General features: G+C 40.7%; 1 protein-coding gene across 3 annotated transcripts in view; it reads left to right on the forward strand.

Annotated features, from left to right (window-relative positions):
• The window catches only part of adcy8 (adenylate cyclase 8 (brain)), a 140,522-nt gene extending 118,089 nt beyond the window's left edge, over positions 1-22,433 (forward strand). For all 3 annotated transcript variants that reach the window (XM_057857862.1, XM_057857864.1, XM_057857863.1), the window contains 6 exons: positions 2,400-2,478; positions 2,579-2,737; positions 6,876-7,022; positions 9,153-9,245; positions 12,121-12,235; positions 19,442-22,433. In XM_057857862.1, coding sequence (XP_057713845.1) covers positions 2,400-2,478; positions 2,579-2,737; positions 6,876-7,022; positions 9,153-9,245; positions 12,121-12,235; positions 19,442-19,938 — 1,090 coding nt within the window. In that variant the 3' untranslated portion in view covers positions 19,939-22,433. The remainder of the gene's footprint in view (positions 1-2,399; positions 2,479-2,578; positions 2,738-6,875; positions 7,023-9,152; positions 9,246-12,120; positions 12,236-19,441) is intronic.
• Positions 22,434-22,747: the final 314 nt, after the last annotated feature.

Genomic DNA, 22,747 nt, shown 5'->3' on the forward strand with positions numbered 1-22,747 from the left:
ACAGAGCCGTCCGAAAAAGCCTACTGCTTTAAGATGGCGGCTGTCTACTAACGCATTTAGAGCCATGTCCGTCATTTTGCATCTAGTTATATCTATATACAGTACATGTGATATCTACCATGTCTATCATATCTACCATAACAAGCGGGCGTAGTTTGTCGGCTATCGGCTACAACATGTATTATTGGAGCTACCTAGCATCGCGTTTGCTTGGCGTCATAACTTTCTTGCCTCCTCCCCGCTCCTGCTCTGCTCTGTCGTCTCGGTGAGTCCGTCTCCCTCAGACTTTTCGACCAATATAGTAACGCATAGTAACGCATGCCTTTCCGTCCTCAGTAACGGTAACGGCGTTGCCAAGATGAGAAAAGTAATTAATTAGATTACCCACTACTGAAAAAAATAACGCCGTTAGTAACGCCGTTATATTGTAACGCCGTTATTAACAACACTGACAGTGGGGAGAACAAGTATTTGATACACTGCCAATGTTGGCAGTGTATCAAATACTTGTTCTCCCCACTGTACATTGCACTACCGTCCCCTCACAATCCCATCACGGTGCTGGGTGATGGCTGCCAGCCGGGAACCTGGCAGCCACAGTAATAGGGTGGTAGGTGGGTCCCACACTTTTTCCTTATGGCGTGGCTCCTGGGGTGTGGCCTCCCCTCTGCCTGGGCTGCCGGCCGCGGGAGTGGGGGGTCGGGGCTCCGATCTTGCATCGCCCCGTGGCAGTTCCTTGGCGTTCTCCTGCCTCCGCCTTCCCCTCTCTTCTCTGGCTGGACAGCCGCCCTGCGCTCCGTTGCGGGTCGCAGGGCGCCGGTGTATCAGCGGGGTGTTGCCTGCACCGGCGGGGGACCCTGCCCTACCTTGGGCTTGGTGGGCCGCTGGGGGTCCCGTGGTGTGCCGTGCCGGTTGGGGGGCTGCAGCTGTGGCCCGTGGCCCGGGTGGGGGGGCGGAGGTGGGGGTAGGTGTGGGGTTGGTGGTGCGTCCCCTCCTGCCATCCCTGAAGGCTGGTTGATGGGTGCGCGGGTGGTCCCGGGGGGGACGATGGCTCCTTTGCTGGGCTGCGGGAGGAGGGATGGGCTGCGCTTGGCCCCCCGCCTGCCCTCCCTCCCCGGGCTGGCTGGGTGGGGGCCGTGGCCTTGGGTTGGCGCCCGCGCGGCTTCTCCGCCCGTCTGCGTGGGCTCGCGTGCTGCTGGATGTGGTAGGGCATGCCCGGGTTGGGGGTCCTGGTGCCGGGATTGGCGATGGGGCGGCGTAGGGTTGGTCGCCAACGGGCTCATACTCATAAGAGACTCACACGATTACTGGGTTGTAGATCACAGAACTGATTTGTGTACACTCTACCCCTTTCAATCACTTAGCTTATAGACACCCCCACCCCCGTCTCCCTCTTTCACTGGCCAATAGGCCCCCACATGGTGTAAACCGAAAATACATCTCGCTGACAAGGGCACCAGCGTATTGGTAATTAGTCTAGATGTTCAATGTAATTCTTTCTGTTGTTTGTGTATGTGTTTCTTTTCTTTCTTCTCTTGTGTTTCTTTTCTTCTGTCCCCCCATAATCCCTTCCTGAAGAATTGAGATGAACTTTTGGTATTGACCAAATACTTATTTTCCACCATGATTTGCAAATAAATTCTTTAAAAATTAAACAATGTGATTTTCTGTTTTTTTTTTTCCTCCACATTCTGTCTCTCATGGTTGAGGTTTACCCATGTTGACAATTACAGGCCTCTCTAATATTTTCAAGTGGGAGAACTTGCACAATTAGTGGTTGACTAAATACTTATTTGCCCCACTGTAAAAAAAAAAACGCATTTTGTCTTGTAAACTCTCATTGCGCTGAAAACGGCAGTGGGAGTAATTATGACTGGGACCGAGATTGATTCCTCGTGACGACAACGCCTGTTGGTTCGCGCCCATATACGCCGCATTCTCTGCTAATAGCTGTCCAATCGGTCATGCCAATCCTCCCACTTCAAATGTTTTGCATGCCCACAACGGACAAACTCACTGAAAATCACAGTGAAAGGTGAGTTTGTTCACACATCCTTTTAATGTGAATTTCACGAGCAGACGTCCAATGCATTACAAGTGAGAGGCTGGCAGCGAATGAACGTCCGTTCATTCAAGCCACTTTCACCTCTGATTATAAGTCTATTTTTGCAAAAAGAGCAAAACAACCAAATGTTTATGCTTTCTTAAGGGTCCCCCCATTGTTGACAGCACCATATATTGAGGTTAACCGAGGTGAAAAACCATAATATGGGGTTTTTAACATGATAAGCAGTCCACGTCGCTGTGGTTCCCATGGCAACGCTCTGCCGGACCCGCTTCAGGCACAAAAGAACAGCTTGTTAGACCGTAACGCCTATGATCTTTTGCTGCACTCACAGGAACTTTCTAGGTACCAAGGAGACGTCGCTGCTCCTGATGGCCATGTTCCTCCTCGCCGTCTTCTACCACGGACAGCAGGTTCCAGCCCCGCCCTCTTTTTTTTTTTTAATTCTTCTTCAATGTTTGTATTAAAAAAATCCAGAGAATAAAACACCAATCGATGTTTGTTTGCTGCCAGTTGGAATACACTGCACGGCTGGATTTTCTGTGGCGCGTTCAGGCCAAAGAGGAAATCAACGAGATGAAGGAGCTGCGAGAACACAACGAGAACATGCTGAGGAACATCTTGCCGAGCCATGTCGCGAGGCACTTCCTGGAGAAGGACCGCGACAACGAGGTCAGCCAACCAGCGAGGAACATTATAAAGGAATGTTTTTGACATTTTCAAAATAAAAGTCCAAAAGTAATTTATTTCCCTTCCTTCGCATAATTTTTTTAAAATATAGATGTAAAATATACTGTAGAGTGGTATGAAAAAGTGTCTGAACCGTTTGGAATTTCTCACATTTCTGCATAAAATCACCATCAAATGTTATCGAGCTTTGTCAAAATCACACAGATGAAAAAAAAGTGTCTTAACAGACCATTTATTTTTTTGTTTTGAAATGGAATTGATTGATTTTGAATTAAAAAAATATAAGTGAAAAATAATTTAATGCGTTTCTAGGCTGGCGACGTAAACCGAATTTCCGTGTGAATCGGGAATTAACCATTTAGGTACCCCAAAATACAGTGGTATGAAAAAGTATCTGAACCTTTTGGAATTTCTCACATTTCTGCATAAAATCACCATCAAATGTGAGCTGATTTTTGTCAAAATCACACAGATGAAAAAACTGTCTGCTGTAACTAAAACCACCCAAACATTTATAGGTTTTCATATTTTAATGAGGATAGCATGCAAACAATGACAGAACAGGGAAAAAATAAATAAGTGAACCATTTAATATTTTTTGACCCCCCTTTGGCAACTATAACTTCAACCAGACGCTTCCTGTAGCTGCAGATCAGTCTGGCACATCAATCAGGACAAATCTTGGCCAATTCTTCTCTACAAGACTGCTGTAGTCTGCCATGAATCACTGTCTTTAGGTCATGCCATAGCATCTCAATGGGGTTCAAGTCTGGACTTTGACTTGGACAGTCCAGAACGTGTATTTTGTTCTTCTGAAATCATTCTGAAGTTGATTTACTTCTGTCTTTTGGATCATTGTGTTGTTGCAGCATCCATGTCTGACAGACAACCTCAGGTTTTCCTGCAAAACTTTTGAATTCATTCTTCTATCAATGATTGCATGCAAGTTGTCCAGGCCCTGAGGTAGCAAAACAGCCCAAAATCATGCTACTTCCACCATTCTTCAGGGTGGGGATGAGGTGTTGAAGTTGGTGAACTGTTCCATTTTTCCTCCACACATGACATTGTGTGTTATTCCCAAACAATTCAATTTTGGTTTCATCAGTCCACAAAATAGTTTGCCACAATTTCTGTGGAGTGTCCAAGTGCCTTTTTGCGAACATTAAACGAGCAACAATGTTTGTTTTTTTTAGACAGCAGTGGCTTCCTCCGTAGAGTCCTGCCATGAACACCATGCTTGGCCATAGTTTTACATATAGTTGAGATATTGGACTATGTCAGTGATTTCTGTAAGTCTTTAGCAGACACTCCAGGTTTCTTTTTTACTTCTCTGAGTATTCTGCGCTGAATTCTTAGCGACATCTTTGGTGGTTGGCCACTCCTTGGGAGAGAACCAACAGTGCCAAACTCTCTCCATTTGTAGACAACTTCTCTGACTGTCGATTGATGAACATCCAGACCTTTAGAGATGGTTTTGTATCATTTCCCAGCTTTATACAAATCAACAATCCTTGATCGTAGTTCTTCAGACAGCTCTTTTGACCGAGCCATGTTGCACATCAGACAATGCTTCTCACCAAGACAATTCTTACCAGGTGTGTGTTTTATAGTGGGCATGGCACCTTTTAACCAGTCATCAGTGATTGGACACACACCTGACTTAAATTGTTTGGTAAAAATTGGTTTCAATTGCTCTTTAAGTCTCCTTAGGCAGAGGGTTCACATACTTATTTTCCCCCTTTTGTCATTGATTGCATGTGATCCTCATTAAAATATGAAAACCTATAAACGTTTTGGTAGATTTAGTTAAAGCAGGTACTGTTTTTATATCTGTGTGATTTTGACAAAGCTCAGATCACATTTGATGGTGATTTTATGCAGAAATATGAGAAATTCCAAAAAGGTTCAGATACTAGGCCTGAACGATATATCGTTTAAACATCGCCATCGCGATGTGCGCATGCGCAATAGTCCCATCGCAAGGACGTGCGATAGTTTTTTCATTTCATTTTTTTAAATCCACAAACGTTTGTTTTGAGCAAGGAGCGAGAAAGAGAGTGCACAGTCTCTCATTCTCTCCAGCTCGCAGTCATCGGCTCCTCCCCCTCCCCTGCTAGAGCAGAGTGGAGGGAGGAGGGGCCGAACAGCAGAGCGGAGGGAGGAGGGGCCGTTTTCAAAGTGAAAGCAAGCAATCAAGCAGCACGTTGAATAGGGAAGACTGTCTCCAAAAGGAGTTTTGGAAGTATTTTGGCTATCGACAAGAATATAAGGAACAAAAAACAGCCCTGTTGAGAGTGCCTCGCCATGGTTGCCTCAACAAGAAGTAATCCGTCGAACATGTGGGACCATTTAAAACGCAGGTATCTATGCATTCCTGCTACGAGCTTCCCATCAGAGGCTTTTTAGTACAGGTGGGAACATTGTTACGTGCCAACGTTGTTGTCTCAAGCCTGCAATGGTGGATAAACTAGTAGTCTTGGCCAAAAACCTATGAGACCCAGTTGAGAATTGCTGAGCAAGGAAGGTGGACGATATGCAGACAAATACATAAATTTGGGAGTTAAAATGGTTCTGTTATTCATCAGTTATTTGCTGTTATTCAGTTCAATTATTTACAAGTTCAATTGAGTTTCTGTTTCTTTTATATTTAAATTAACTGTAAATCGTATTTTTCAAATAACTATAGTACAGCTGCACATAAAGTTTTGATACTTAATATTTTTTAAATATTTTTACAACTTTGTTGCAGTTTTGCAGTTCTATATTGTTATATTTTGTGTAAACAACTCAGGGGACTAATGCACTTGCACTTTTATTTGACAGATTTAATATTTAAGTTCAAATATGTTGACAACTTTATTGTTTTACTGAGGTTCTTATTCATTGTTATAGTTTGTGAACAACTCTTATTTGTCATATTTAATATTTTTGTTCAAATATGTTTACAACTTTGTTGTTATTTTACCGAAGTTGTTATTTATTGTTATATTTTGTCAAAAACTCAGGGGACGAATGCACCTGCTCTTTTATTTGTCATTTAATGTATTTGCTGGTGTTGAAGTGTCAAATATTGTGTTCAAGAAATTATCTATTTTGTGCAGACATGGCTTCCTGGATCCCTTCATAATAATACAGCAATCTTAATCATTCACAAATGAAACCGTATTATATGAATACACTGTGGTCACGGTGTGTCATGCAAAGTATTTCCAAACAGCTATTCAAGTCATCTAGTGAATATTTCTTAAAAATTTTTTTTTTTTTTTTTTTTTTTTTAACTATCGCAATATAATATCGCAATATATTGCACACCTAAAAAAAATCGCAACAATAGTTTTTTCCAATATCGTTCAGGCCTATCAGATACCTTTTCATACGACTGTATATCAAAATATATTCTTTCATTTCATAAAACTATAATTATGTTGATTTTATTTATTACTAGTATGTATGATTATTTATTGACATCATTTTTTGGGGGGGTATTTATTCATTAGTATTATCAATTATTTTAAAAATGATATATTTATATACATCTAGGTTTAGTTTCTATATGTTTTAGAATAGTGTATTTTAAGACTGTTTACATTTAGTTAAAATTAAATCAACAAAAATTATATATTTGTTTACATTTATTTCATTTTTAAATGTATATGATTTATATAAAATAAAAAGCAAAATGGGAGTAATATTATAATAATAAAACTATAAATATTCTCTTTTGATTTTTTTTATAGCTTAGATTTTTTAAAAATATTTTTTTTTATCGAAAAAACAAAAATGGGGAAAAAATATTTTATTTTGAAATGTATTTTTAAAATTGTTTTAAAATAAAATGGAAAATAATTCTTAATATTCCTTTTCACTGTATTTTTTCACACAAAAAAATGTGAATAAATATATATATTTTTTAATATATTTATTTCAATGGAAAAAATAATTCATTTTTTGTTGTTGTTTTTTTATAGACAATCATACATTTCCTAGTCCAATTTGTATTTGTGGAGTTAGCAATCTGAAGCGACCTCCACAGGCGAAAGACTGCAACTGCACCTCATATCAACAAGACAAATCATTTCACGCGTTTCTCTGCCTGTCTTTTTTTTTTTTGCCTCGACAGGAATTATACTCGCAATCGTACGACTCGGTGGGCGTGATGTTCGCGTCCATCCCGGGATTCGCCGACTTTTACTCGCAAACCGAGATGAACAACCAGGGAGTGGAATGTCTTCGACTGCTCAACGAGATCATCGCCGACTTCGACGAGGTCGCCAGTGGCCTTTGGCGGTGGTGTCTTTTTGTGTCTTGCATGTTTTTGCTTTGTCTTGTGCTTAACGACCCCAGACCAGAACTCACTCAGACAAGACATTTGAGCTCATGGGCTGCCATTGACGGCTCTAGACGTCCAAGTGGGGGTTATTTGTTAAATACCGTCATAGATTTCATAGCCTATTGATATGACACAGGAAACGGGCCGATTCATAGGGGGCCTATTTCAATATTTTCAAAACCAAAGCTGCTACCGACCTAAAACCAAAACAGGCACCTACCTCAGCCATATAGGAGTCTCATGAGCAGTGGCATCATAAAATTCAAAGTTGTTCCCTTATAAAATCCTGATTAGTTATTTTCAGTATAGTAAGTATAACACAACTTAAAATGGCTATAAAAGTCTCAGATTTTAAACTAGATGCACAAATATCACCAAATGCATAGATAATCACCTATATTTTCAGGAACAATAGCAAAATTTAACATAACATGGATAAGCTTTTAGCCAAAATAGCAACTTATTGTTTTTTTCTTGTTTACCGCAAGTTTTCAACAGCTAATAAATCACTCAATTTGACATCAGAAGCTTAATACTTGAGGAAAACATGCAGAATCATTTAAAAATAATATGTAACTAGATTATTAATACATTCTATATACAATCACAACTTATTATAGAATAGAATAGCCCTTTATTATCATTATAGACTATATACTGTTAGCGAATAGGGCTAGCAGCCGCCATATGTAAACAGAGCTTTTCCGGTTAAAATTCTTGTGACTAAATGCTTAAATCCCCGAATTCGTTATAGATATGGGTGTAAATCAGTCTCGATTCTTAGTTAAAAGCAAAGAAACCGTGCAGCTAGCGTTTATTTTACGTATATTGTCGAGATACTATGTTACTCTGTTAGCGAATGAGGCTAGCGGCCTCTGACGTAAACAGAGCTTTTCCGGCGAAAATTCTTGTGAATAAATGCTTCAATCCCCGGATTCTTCATAGATATCGACGTAAAACAGTCTCGATTCTTGGTTAAAAGCAAAGAAACCGTGCAGTTAGCGTTTATTTTACGTATATTGTCGAGATACTATGTTACTCTGTTAGCGAATGAGGCTAGCGGCCTCTGACGTAAATAGAGCTTTTCCGGTGAAAATTCTTGTGAATAAATGCTTAAATCCCAGAATTCTTCATAGATATGGACGTAAAACAGTCTCGATTCTTGGTTAAAAGCAAAGAAACCGTGCGGTTAGCGTTTATCATACGTATATTGTCGAGATACTATGTTACTCTTTTAGCGAATGAGGCTAGCGGCCTCTGGCGTAAACAGAGCTTTTCTGGCGAAAATTCTTGTGAATAAATGCTTAAATCCCCGAATTCTTTATATATATGGACAAAAAACAGTATCGATTCTTGGTTAAAAGTAAACTATGAAGCTAGTCACTTGCAAAAATCAGCCACCTCCATGTGTAAACAAGAAGAAAATTCCTGCGAATAAATGCTTTAATCACGCATGCATGTTACGAAAAAAAATTATATTTACCTTGAATCCTTGAACAAATCGCTCCTGAGACAATTCTTCCTTTTTGTATGTGGCTCAGCTTTCGTAGTTCTTCAAAAATCCAAGCTTAAATCCGACATGAGCGTGTCTTCGGCTATTAATAAATGAAGCTCGGCTCCCTCTGATAAGGCGTTACGCAAAGAATGACGAAGTGCCACGTCAATAGTCATGAAGTCTATGATACCATATTTTCTAGACGCACTTTATTCAAAGTCTGGCTGGCCCTGCAACTTGTACTTATCGGGGGGGCAATAACCCACTACAAATGGATTGGATGTCTACTATTGATAAACTAATTGGAATTCACAGTCAAAGTTTCTGAGGTCACAGTTTAATCATACATATATTTGTTTATTCGCAGCCCAGTTCAATTACCTTGGACGTCTAAGAGTGTTCAACTCATTGTTGATGCATCTTGGCCAGACAAAGGACAAATCATTTTTTTGAAGTGACAATTTTGTTGAATTGACGATCTTGACAGTTCCAGACCAAAACTAGACCCAGAACCTCCGAATGTCTTACAACGAGAGAAGTGTTGACATTGTGTGTTAATCCACTATGCACAGTTGCTGGGCGAAGAGCGTTTCCAGGATATCGAGAAAATCAAAACCATCGGCAGCACGTACATGGCCGTGTCGGGTTTGTCTCCCGAGAAACAGGTGAGCGTCTTCTCCGTGGCTACGCAATTGTATCTATCTGCGGCTTGCACGATAGGGGGCGTCACTGGTTCTCAAGTTCTTGTTGTGAAGCAAAGGTATGTCGACTAGCATGCTTCAGCCACCTTTCGTTAAGTTTTTGTGGTTAAAAATCATTGGTCAATTCGCTAGCTAGTAATGGGACGATATGCCGGCGTCACGATACAATACGTCACCATACGATATCAAGGGCGACGGGGATGTCACTGATTCAATTGTTCTTAGTTCTTGTGATTTTAAATCATGATTGGTCAACTAGCTTGCTTCCGCTAGCTTATGTTAAATACTTGGGCTTGAAAATCGTTGGGCAACTATATTCTGTTCGGTTTGCTAGCTTCTTTTAGCTTTCGCTAGCTTCGTTGACATAGTTGAGGTAGGTAGTTGAACATAGGGTTAGGAAACGGGTTAGCGATAGACATCATGCCAGGGGGTCGGGGATGTCACTGGTTCTTTTGTTCTTGTGGTTATCGATATTATTGGTCAACTAGCTTGCTTCTGCTAAATTATGTTAATTTCTAGTGCTTAAAAATCGTTGGCCAACTAACCAACTTCTATTAGGTCCGCTAGCTTTCTTTAGCTTCCTCTAGCTTCATTGACATAGTTGAGGTTAGCGTTAGGAAAAGGGTTAGCAATAGACATCCTGCCAAAGGGACAGGGATGTGATTGGTTCTTTTGTTCTTAGTTCTTGTGATTATGAATCATTATTGGTCTACTAGCATGCTTCCACTAGCTTTTGTTAAGTTCTTGTCCCTTGAAAATCATTGGCCAACTAACCAACTTCTGTTAGGGTTTAGCGTAAGCTAGCGGAAGAAAGCTAGTTGACCAATAATGATTTATAATCACAAGAACTAAGAAAAAAAGAAGTGGTAACCACATTCACTAGCTTCCTTTAGCTTCCGCTAGCTTTGTTGACTTTATTGAGGTTGGAGTTAGGAAAAGGGTTACCGATAGACATCGTTCCAGGGCGACGGAATGTCACTGGTTCTTTAGTTCATGTGACTATAAATCATTATTGGTCAACTACCTTGCTTTCGCTAGCTTTTGTTAATTTCTTGTGCTTAAAAATCATTGGCCAACTCACCAACTTTTATTAGGTTCGCTCGCTTCCTTTAGCTTTTGCTAGCTTCGTTGACTTGATTGAGATTAGGGTGAGAAAAAGGGTTAGTGATACACATCGTGCCAGGGGGAGTAGCAGTTTTTTTCTTTCTTAGTTCTTGTGATTATAAGTCATAATTGGTCAACTAACATGGTTCCACTAGCTTATGATAAGCTTGTCCTCAAAAATCATTGTCCAACCAACCAACTTCTGTTAGGTTCGCTAGTTTCACTTGCTTCCTTTAGCTTCAGCTAGCTTCGCTGACATGGTTGAGGTTAGAGTTAGCAAAAGGGTGCTAGGGGTACCTGTATGTTACATAAATCATGATTAACTTCCTCGGGTTAATTTCTTGTGCTTAAAAATCATTAGCCAACTAAACAACTTCTGTTAGGTTCGCTAGCTTCACCTGCTCCCTTTAGCTTCCACTAGCTTATGTCAAGTTCTTGTGCTAAAAAAATCTTTGGCCAACTAATCAACTTCTGTTAGGTTTACTAGCTTCACTTACTTCCTTTAGCTTTCGCTAGCTTCATTGACATGGTTGAGGTTAGGGTTTGGAAAAAGGTTAGTGATAGACATCGTGCCAGGGGGACGGGGATGTCACTGGTTCTTTTGTTCTTAGTTCTTGTGATTATAAATTATTATTGGTTAACTAGCATGCTTTTGATAGCTTATGTTAAGTTCTCGTGCTTAAAAATCATTGCCCAACTAACCAACTTCTGTTAGGTCCTCTAGCTTCACTTGCTTACTTTATCTTCTGCTAACTTTGTTGACATGGTTGAGGTTAGTATTAGGAAAAGGGGAAGCGATAGACATCGTGCCAGTGGGACCCGTATGTTACTGGTTCTTTTTTTCTAAGTTCTTGTGATAATAAATCATGATTTGTCAACCAGCATGCTTCCGCTAATTTCTGTTAATTTCTTATTCTTAAAAATCATTAGCCAACTAAACAACTTCTGTTAGGTTCGCTAGCTTCACCTGCTCCCTTTAGCTTCCACTAGGTTATGTCAAGTTCTTGTGCTAAAAAAATCATTGGCCAACTAATCAATTTCTGTTAGGTTCGCTAGCTTCACTTGCTTCCTTTAGCTTTCGCTAGCTTTATTGACATTGTTGAGGTTATGGTTAGGAAAAAGGTTAGTGATGGACATCGTGCCAGGGGGACGGGGATGTCACTGATTCTTTTTTTCTTGGTTCTTGTGATTATAAATCATTATTGGTTAACTAGCATGCTTTTGATAGCTAATATTAATGTTAGGTTTGCTAGCTTCACCTGTTTACTTTATCTTCTGCTAACTTTGTTGACATGGTTGAGGTTAGGATTAGGAAAAGGGTTAGCAATAGACATTGTGCCAGTGGTACGGGGATGTTACGTTTCTTTTGTTCTTGTGATTATAAATCATTATTGGTCAACTAGCTTGCCTCCGCTAGCTTATGTTAATTTCTTGTGCTTAACAATCATTGGCCAAATAACTAACTTTTATTAGGTTTGCTAGATCTTTTAGCTTTCGCTGGCTTCGTTGACTTGGTTTTGTAGGGTTTAGGGATAGTGATAGACATCGTGCCATGGGGACGGGGATGTCACTGTTTCTTTGTTCTTAGACATGGTTGAAGTTAGGGTTCGGAATAGGGTTAGCTATAGACTACGCGCCAGTGACAGTGACCGGTGACGCCCTCCATCTCACAAGCCGCAGACAGACCCTTCTTCGTCGCCACTGACCCCTCGTTGTCGCGCCTGTGTGTCAGCAGCAGGGCGAAGACAAATGGGGGCACCTGTGCGCGCTGGCCGACTTCGCCATCGCTCTCAACGAAAGCATCCGAGAAATCAACAAACACTCCTTCAACAACTTTGAACTAAGAATAGGTACAACAACGCCGTTTTCTTTTTGCTTCTCACCACATTAGTCAGACACAGGGGTGTTCAAAAATTTTTATGGTCACTCAATGCCAGTCTTCCCAGTTGAAATGGATTTGATGTCTAATATTTTAAGAAATGAGGAGAGAGGGGGACAGGAACTTTTTGAGGCATGCCAAAATATTGCATGATGGTCCTATAGATTATCGACTCAATTCAAGGGCCTTTGATTGATTTAATACAAAATTATGGACAGTTCCAATTTACCAAAAGCAATTAAAATTACAAAGCCGTTTTGATGTGTATGACAATTGTTTAATGATTTTTTATTTTTTAAACCCAAAGTGCATATCGAAATCCTAACACATAGCTATATTGATCCACATCGATTAATTGTTACACCACTAGTGTCAACATATAGCATTTCCGCGTTTTGAGGGAAAACAAAAAACAGCCATTTTTGTCGTTGAAAGAATAAGAGGTGGTTCATTTATTACATGATGAATTTTTGAAGCATGCTACAACATTTACTGTTTTGGCGAGCAATAAGATTGAAAACTGCACTTGCTTCAAGGGTGGCCAAGGCCATCTGTGACTAATTGACCAGCCGGGAGAACATTAATGGCCGGAAAGTCAAATGCATAGTAATCAGTGGTGGGTAGAGTAGCTAAAAATTTGACTCAAGTAAGAGTAGCACTCTAAGATCCAACTCTAAAATAACTCTGCTACTTAGCTGCTGCTTGCTACTCATTCTGAAATGGATTGTGAATAAGGGTGTAACAGTACATGTATTTGTATTAGGGCTGTCGAACGATTAAAATTTTTAATCGAGTTAATTACAGCTTAAAAATTAATTAACCGTAATTAATCGAAATCAATCGCAATTCAAACCATCTCTAAAATATGCCATATTTTTATGTAAATTATTGTTGGAATGGAAAGATAAGACACACGACGGATATATACATACAACATACTGTACATCAGTACTGTATTTGTTTATTATAACAATAAATCCACAAATGGCATTATTAACATTCTTTCTGTTAAAGTGATCCACGGATAGAAAGACTTGTAGTTCTTAAACAATAAATGTTATAGTTACAAGTTATAGTAATTTTATATTAAAACCCCTCTTCATGTTTTCGTTTTAATAAAATTTGTAAAATTTTCAATCAAAAGTAGAGTTAATATAATAATAAGAAGAATAAAAATAACAATAATAGAAATAGAGTTAAAAGTTTTATGTGTATTTTGCATAGCTATTTTGATATGGTATGCCAGTTCATTTTGCGTTGTTGTTTAACTGTGTGTCAGAATAGGGCCTCATTACTATAGACCCTACCCACGTGACGTCACAACTCCGCTCTCCTGAATGGTACCGCCCACTTGTCCGTCAAAACATAGTGTTAACCTGTTACGGCTACGTACATTTCTCCTATTTACGGCGTGTTTTTCTGCTCCTTAACATTAATAATCAAAATGGTGAAGGCGTGTGTGGCATTTGGTTGCACTAACAGAGAAGATGGAAGGAGAGACTTGAAGTTTTACCGTATTCCGAGGGATCCAAAGAGGAGAGCGAAATGGACGGCTGCAATTCGACGTGAAAACTGGGCACCAAAAAATCACCACAGACTATGTAGTAGTCATTTTATATCCGGTAAGATGCATTTAAGATATACTTAGAGGGTTTTGGGCTGACAAATAACCACAATTATGATCATTGCGAGGCTAATCGCCGACAACATACGACGTAGTACGACATAGTTTCAAATTCAAGATGTTTGTGACTTCCCTTTCTTCCACCATCGTTATTTTTTGAATAATATTTAGCTGGTACCAAGTGAAAGAAACTGGCCTCGTCTACGGAGCTGACAAATAACCACAATTAAGATCATTGCTAGGCTAATCGCCGACAACATACACGTATGTATGTAGTGAGAGTGCTATCGCTAAACCATATAAACATTAAAAGCCTTAACTCCATTGACAAACGACATGAAATACATTAGACTTGACAGTGGATGTTAGCAATAACAAAAGATTTTGAATTGAAAATTTCGTAACTCACCTTTCCAAGCACAAGATAGATTCCTGCCGAACGAGGACCTGTTTCACCCAACCAGCAACGAAGTATTTATAAGCCTCCAAGCTCTTGAAGTTTTTCAAATTTTCGTGGGAATAGGCTGATTTTGTGTGGACAAGATAATTGTAAATATCAGCGTAGCAGATGTCAGGCAGACAGGGCGAAGACAGTGGGTCGAAAAACATCGATTTGGGCATCAAATATGGATCTGGCGACTGTATAGAACGAAGCTTTTCCACATAACGCCTTTTATGCAACACATCCAGTGAGTTTACGGCATCAGAAAGCACCGGGTCTTCCATGAAATGCATTTTAAATTCCTCGATCAATTGAAAACAATGCTAATACAGAGACAAAATGACGGACAAGTGGGCGGAACGACACAGCGAGCACGTGGTTTTGTGACGTCGGTGGGTAGGGTCTATAGACTGAAGTGCTTTTCTTTTTGTGAACATTATTTTATTTTTTTGAGAGAGATAGGAATATTATTTTTGCTGTGCTTTCACTAAACGATACTTATGTTTGTTGTGAAGGAGAAGCTTATGCCAATAAACGGCGCGGTCCAAAGAACGCCTGTGTCCACTCGCCTTTACTGTATAACATATACAGTATCTGTACATATCTTTCCCAAAATACAACAAGAGACACATAATTGCCACCAAAAGAAAGAAAATTTACCGAAATATGTGTGGAGCACAAATAGCAATTTGCATTGCATTGTGAATAGAGCATAAACGTCTCACAAGGACTAATTCTCCCACGTTTAGAAGAAATAACATGAGTATGGAACGGCGCTGCCCCCAAGCGGCCGGTGGCATTCTCTTCGCTCTTAATGTCCATAAACGGCCTCATTGTAATCTGAGTCAATATGCCAGCGGGTCATTCATTGAATGCGTTAATTGCGTCAAATATTTTAACGTGATTAATTTAAAAAATTAATCAACGCCCGTTTACGCGATAATTTTGACAGCCCTAATTTGTATTGAATCGTTTCGGTACGTGGTGCTTGGTTCGGAACGGAGGCGTACCGAACAAGTTTCTGACGTAATGTAACCCTAATTTTTCGTGGCTGTGAGTCGATCGGGTTACAGTTTCTTTGTGTAGATTATATTTACTCCGTCTTCTCTACTATAATGAGGACCAACACGGTAGGACAGTACATAACCCAGAAACGTCAACGGCGCGACAACGTGGCCGCCGCGAGGACGCAGTTAAACACGGGCATTAACGGCGATCAGCCAATACACACCAGTCGCAGTGCGGCCGCGTGTTAGACGCGTCCTAGAACTGGCTCAATCGGGCAGACCGGAAGTCACTCGTGTAAAAATACGGTGGATCCGGTCGATTTTCAAACTAATTTTCAATCGTAACCTACTTTTTGACTCCATCAGATCTCTTGAGTGGTAGATCGGGGCACAGTTGACTTGTCTTTGTTGATTTACTGCGGTCTTCTATGCTATAATAATAACCAACACGGCCCAGTGTTCAATACAAAACCCTCCTACCACAACAAAACAAGTCGGAACTAGGGCTGTCAAAAGATTAAAATTTTTAATCGAGTTAATTACAGCTTAAAAATTAATTAATCGTAATTAATCGCAATTCAAACCATCTATAAAATATGCCATAGTTTTCTGTAAATTATTGTTGGAATGGAAAGATAAGACAAAAGACGGATATATACGTTCAACATAAGTACTGTATTTGTTTATTATAACAATAAATCAACAAGATGGCATTAACATTATTAACATTCTCTTAAAGCGATCCATGGATAGAAAGACTTGTAGTTCTTAAAAGATAAATGTTGTACAAGTTATAGAAATTTTATATTAAAACCCCCTCTTAATGTTTTCGTTTTATTAAGATTTGTAAAATTTTCAATCAAAAAATAAACTAGTAGCTCGCCATTGTTGATGTCAATAATTACACCATGCTCACTCATGGAACTAACCCACAAAATCAGTTGGGCCCAAGCGCCAGCAGAGAGCTCCAAACACCAAAAAACAAGTAACAAGCGGACATTACAATGTACTGTCATTTTAATTGGTTTGAGCGGGGCATGTGCGTTAATTGCGTCAAATATTTTACCATGATTAATTAAAAAAATTAATTACCGCCCGTTAACGCGATAATTTTGACAGCCCTAGTTTAAAGAGTACTCAAGTAAAGATTCGGGATTCCTGTCCGCCATTTTGTGTCGTTTTTTTTTTTTTTTTTTTTTTTTTTTTTTATCGCACAAACAGTACCTTATTGTACCTCACAGTATCTTATTTTTGTATTTTACTTAATTAATATGACGTGTACTGTCCTCACTAAACGTAAAGTTGTTCAGCTTTACAGACAGCCAACAAGGCAATTGTGTTTTTTAGAGCTTTTTACTTCCTTCACTTTTGACAATTTATAAAGCTGTAACACACACATGTAAATATATGTTCTAAACGACGCGCATTTTAACAATAAAACACTTGACACAAAACAATTTATGTTCAAACGTCCATCTAGTATAAACAATATGTAAATTTAGTAGATTGAATTAGCCTAGTTTGCCTCACAAAAGTCTGCTATCTTAAATGCTACGAATTCTAATGTATTTACCATGCTCATCGCAAATTGCTCACACGTAACTCCACAAACTGTAGCTCTAAACTTCATTACAAATGCATCCACAAACATATATTTGCTGAAACAACTTACAGTTTGACGTGGCCCAAACGAGAGTCTGCTCAGACCCAAGGCTGCCACCAGTGGGCAGTGTGTCCTCCATCATTAAAAAAAATACTTTTAGACTTTTTGGATAGTTACACTGGGATAAAAAAGTATCTGAACTTTTTGGAATTTCTCACATTTCTGCATAAAATCACCATCAAATAAGATCTGTTTTTTGTCAAAATCACACAGATGAAAATACATTGTCTACTTTAACTAAAACCACCCAAACATGTATAGTTTTTCATATTTTAATGAGGATAGCATGTAAACAATGACAGAAGGGGGAGAAATAAGTAAATGAACCCTCTGCCTAAGGAGACTGAAAGAGCAATTGTAAACCAGTTTTTACCAAACATTTTAAATCAGGTGTGTGCCCAATCACTGATGAGTGGTTTAAAGCTGCCCTGCCCACTATAAAACGCACCTGGTAAGAAATGTCTTGATGAAAAGCATTGTCTAATGTGCATCATGGCTCGGCCAAAAGAGCTGTCTGAAGACCTGCGATCAAGGATTGTTGATTTGTATAAACCTGGGAAAGGATACAAAACCATCTCTAAAAGTCTGGATGTTCATCAGTCAACAGTCAGAGAAGTTGTCTACAAATGGAGTGAGTTCGGCACTGTTGCTTCTCTCCCAAGGAGTTGCCATCCACCAAAGATGACGCCAAGAGTTCAGCGCAGAATACTCAGAGGTAAAAAAGAACCCAAGTGTCTGCTAAAGACGTACAGAAATCACTGGCACAGTCCAATATCGCTGTGCACACATTAACTGAATGTAAAACACTAGGCCAAGAATGGTGTTCATGTGAGGACTCCACAGCGGAAGCCACTGCTTTCTAACAAACAAACAAAAAACATTGCTTGTTTAATGTTCACAAAAAAGCAATTTGACACTTCACAGAAGTTTTGGCCAAATATTTTTTGGACTGATGAAACCAAAGTTGAATTGTTTGGGAGTAACACACAGTGTCATGTGTGGAGGAAAAATGGAACAGCCCACCAACATCAACACCTCATCCCCACCGTGAAGCATGGTGGAGGGAGCATCATGATTTGGGACTGTTTTGCCTCCTCAGGGCCTGGACAACTTGCAATCATGAATGGAAGAATGAATTCAAAAGTTTATCATGATGTTCGGGGGGGGGGGGGGGGGGCGATGGCTCCTTTGTTGGGCTGCGGGAGGAGGGACGGGCTGCACTGAACCCCCCGCCCGCCCGCCCGCCCTCCCTCCCCAGGCTGGCTGGGTGGAGGGGGGGCCGTGGCCCTGGGTTGGCGCCCTCGTGGCGTCTCCACTCATCTGCGTGGCTGTCGCGCGCCTGGTAGGGCTCACGTGCGACTGGATGTGATGGGGAGCGCTCGGGTGGGGAGTTCCGGTGCCGGGATTGGCGATTGGGCGCCGTAGGGTCGGTTGCTCACGGGCTTACACACACAAGGGATTCACACGAATACTGGGTTCTAGATCACAGAGCTGATTTGTGTACACTCTACCCCTTTCAATCACTTATCTTATAAACTCCCCCACCCCCATCCCCCTCTTTCCCTGGTCAACAGGCCCCCCACATGGTGTCAACCAGAAATACATCTAGCTGACGATAGCACCAACATATTAGTAGTTAGTGTAGACGTTCAATGTATTTCTTGTTATAGTTTGTGTTTCTTTTCTTTCTTCTCTTGTGTTTCTTTTCTTCTGGTCCCCCATAACCCCTGCCTATTCGCTGCTTTGTCATAATAAACAAGGTATGTTGAATGATCACTATGGGAGTATGTCAGACTCTCAATGTGAAACATTAAAACTGTTCAGACCATCCGGGCACTTAGACTTCCATTCTCTGTGTCAAACAGCTAAACAGGACAGGTTAAAAAAAAAAAAAAAATTAAATAAAGAAGACACTGTTTTATTCATCTGTGTGATTTTGAAAAAGATCAGATCACATTTGATCATGACTTTATGCAGAAATGTGAGAAATTCCAAAAGCTTCAGATACTTTTTCATTTTGAAAAAGATCAGATTACATTTGATGGTGATTTTATGCAGAAATGTGAGAAATTCCGAAAGGTTTAGATACTTTTTCATACCACTGTATTTTGAGGTGCCTTAAAGGGTTAATTCCGATTCACGCGGAAATTCGGTTTACGTCACCAGCGTAGGAGCTCATTCAATTATTTTTCACCTATATTTTTTTCTTCAAAATCAATCAATCAATTCCATTTCGAAACAAAAAAATGAATGGTCTGTTGAAAAATATGTGTGGACAACATTAATATTGCAATTGGATGTTAAACAGGGGCCGCAAAATATTATCCCGGGGGCTACAATTGGCCCCTGGGCCGCGTGTTTGAGACCCCTGTTTTATATGAATGTTTCATAGAATCGTTTAAGAAAAAAAAACGCCAAAAAGTTTCTGTTCGTTTTCTCAGGCATGGCTCAGGGCTCGGTGGTGGCGGGCGTGATCGGCGCCAAGAAGCCTCAGTACGACATCTGGGGCAAGACGGTGAACCTGGCCAGCCGCATGGACAGCACGGGCGTGAGCGGCAAAATCCAAGTCCCCGAGGAGACCTTCGTCATCCTGGAGCAGCGCGGCTTCGCTTTCGAGTACCGCGGCGAGATCTACGTCAAAGGCATCAGCGAGCAGGAGGGCAAAATTCGCACGCACTTCCTATCGGGACGCGTGCTGCCCAACCCGCTCATTATGCAGCCGCGCAAGATGACCGGCCAGTACTCGCTGGCCGCCGTGGTGCTGGGACTGGTCCAGTCGCTCAACCGGCAGAAGCAGAAGCAGATACTCAACGACAACAACAACTCGGGCATCATCAAGGCGCACCACCATCACCATTACAACCGCAGGACGCTGCTGGCCAACGACGGGGGCGCCGCGCACCACGCCGACGCCCCCGACAAAAGCGACGCGTCCTGAGGGACTCCCTTTTCCCGGGACGTTAAATGACGCCGTCGGGAAAAAATTCCGAATTGGAAACTGCCTGAAGGACAGCGGGGGGATTTCCAGGAGATGGCAGTTTACTCCGAGTACTCCGGTGTACAATGGTAAATTGTAGGGGTGTAACGGTACACGCAACGGTCACGGTTCAGTACGTACCTCGGTACGGGGGTCACGGTTCGGTACAAAGCAGTGGCGGATGTTTGTCTTTCAGTGACGGGAAGCTCAAAGCGTGTCCAGCTGTGAGTGATTTGTGATGGTGGAGGGGCTCAGCAGCATCCGCTGCTCAGTAGGGAAAGAAACTACAGTGCCAGAAGTCAAGTCTCCAAACATAAGCAGCAACAACAGAAAAAAAAACCCACAAGAAATCAAGGGCGTTGGTTTCGTCTTAATATTGGTAGGGACGATGTAACAGCATAATCTGCGTGTACATTTTTTTGCTAGGGACAGGACATTATTAAGACCAAACTAGGGCTGTCCCAAACGACTAATTTTCTCCCGATTAGTCAGCTGACTATTTTTACGATTAGTCGACTAATAATTAAAAAGAAAAATGTTTTTTTACTAATTTAGCTATGAAATTTTTGTTGACGCTTATCAATTCACAAAAACATATTGGAACACTTAAATTATTTATTAAAGTACAAATAAATACGTAAATAACAATGAACGCGAAAATGTGTGAGTGGGTAGTGCAGCGCATGCGTTAATTGCGTCAAATATTTAAATGTTATTACCGTCAAATATTTAAATGTTATTACCGCCGTTAACTCGATAAATTTGATAGCCCTACTTTAAGCCAAAACTACAGACTCTGGATGAGTGTAAGACATTTTGTCTGTAACGTTACATACAATTAGAAAACGATTTAATAAAAAAAAAATATATATATATATATATTAAAAAAAGGCATGTCCGATATTTTTTTGCCGATTCCGATACTTTGAAAATGGCGTGATCGCACCCGACATCTCTAATATAAACCATGCAATTTTTTTTTACCCTGCCTCTTAAAAGAATCGGGTATCGTTCGGAACCGGAATCAAAAATGTGGAATCGTAATCGGAGCCGGAATCGTTCAGTTTCAAACGATGCCTAACCCTAGGTGATACACCGTTCGATTAAAAGTTTTGTATTGAAAAACTACTAAAGAAACATTTTGAAAACTTCCAGAATAAATATCTGGATTTTATTAGCAAATTTAAATTGAAATATTTCGTTATTTTTTTCTGGTTCCATAGTTTCCAGCAGAGTTCACTACATTTCTCAGAGTTTAATTAACATTAAGTTACAGGAGGACACTTCTCTCTGAGCAGCTTCCTACTTGAGTTTTGCAGGTTAGCAAGTTCACACAGTTTAATGTTACACGAACTCTGACGGACGTACAACTTTCAGTAGCAAAATTAGTGGCGTGTTCCCCACCTCCACAACATTGACTTTTTTTTTTACATTACTTAATGTGGCTGCTGCAGGCCGCAAAAAAACTTCTAATCCCTACTCTGTGGGGAGGCGGCATGTCGTTAACATGAGCTGTGGGAATGTATGTGTGTGTACGGTGTTGGGGGGGTGTCAAGTCATCAAACGTGTGTTGGGGAAAAAAATGGAAAGCACATCCAGCAAGTTTCAGTTTCCCCCCACCTCCACAGCATTGACGTCTTTTTACACCACTTACAGTGGCTGCTGCTGGCTGAAAAAAAAAACTTCTTCTTCTAATATCCCTCCTCTTTGAAGGGGGGCGGAAGAGGTGGCAATTTGAACAACCACCACAAATGTTGGTAGTGTTATGCCCCTATCGTCCCTATGCAATCTTACCCGCTCGAGTAATGTAGAGCAACTGTAAACATTGAAAGAGACTGTGTCGCGTAAAATTTTGGAAGTTGAGAATCTTTCAAAGTGCGCCAAAAAAGTATTATCAAATATTATGGAGCACACAAAACAAAAAACAAGTGAACCGGACATGCAAAACCAAAAACAGTGTAATACGTGAACCGTTACACCCCCAAATAAACAGAAAATGGGCTTACACTTGTATAGTGCTTTTCTACCTAAGGTACTCAAAGCACTTTGACACTGTATATCCTCATTGACGCAACGTCAGGTTCAGTATCTTGCTCAAGGATATGTAGACAAGTTCCCCAGGGTGGGGAATCGAACCGGAAACCTCTGGGTTGGGGAACGACGACAGTTGAGCCACACAGCCCCCAAAACAGGCTTCATTCCGGGCTCTCCTGTAAACGGTCTTCGGCCTTTTCCCCATGTTCCTGCATTTCTTTGCAAATTCCCAGTGGGTATTTCCGAATTTGCCGATCCCCGGACCGGACCAATGTCGGCGACTGCGGAGCGCCTGGATGATGACCCTGCCCTTTGTCGCCTCCTCTTTCGGTGTGAACGTTGACCTTTGCCCGTCGGTCTGTCTCTTTCGTTTTTCTATTTCTGTTTTCTATGCCGATACATGATTAAAAGGTTGCAATTTTTCATGCCGTCTTCTGTCTGTCTCTGTTTTCTTAGCTTCACAAAAGGAGGAAGGCAGAGAGACATGAACAGCGAAAGGGAATGGTAGAAAGATTGGAGAGAGGAAGGGAGGGAAGGACAGATGGAAGGATTGGAACAATAAAAAAAAAACAGTGGTGTCCAAACTTTTTTGACTCAGGGATACTTTCAGAAAAATCAAAGGATGAAAGGGTCAACTGGAAATTCTTCAACTTTCATCTGTTAAACATGAGGATATACACTCACCGGCCACTTTATTAGGTATACAATGCTAGTAATGGGTTGGACCCCCTTTTGC

Source organism: Corythoichthys intestinalis, chromosome 14, assembly GCF_030265065.1.
Source record: "Corythoichthys intestinalis isolate RoL2023-P3 chromosome 14, ASM3026506v1, whole genome shotgun sequence".
Lineage (NCBI taxonomy): Eukaryota > Metazoa > Chordata > Actinopteri > Syngnathiformes > Syngnathidae > Corythoichthys > Corythoichthys intestinalis.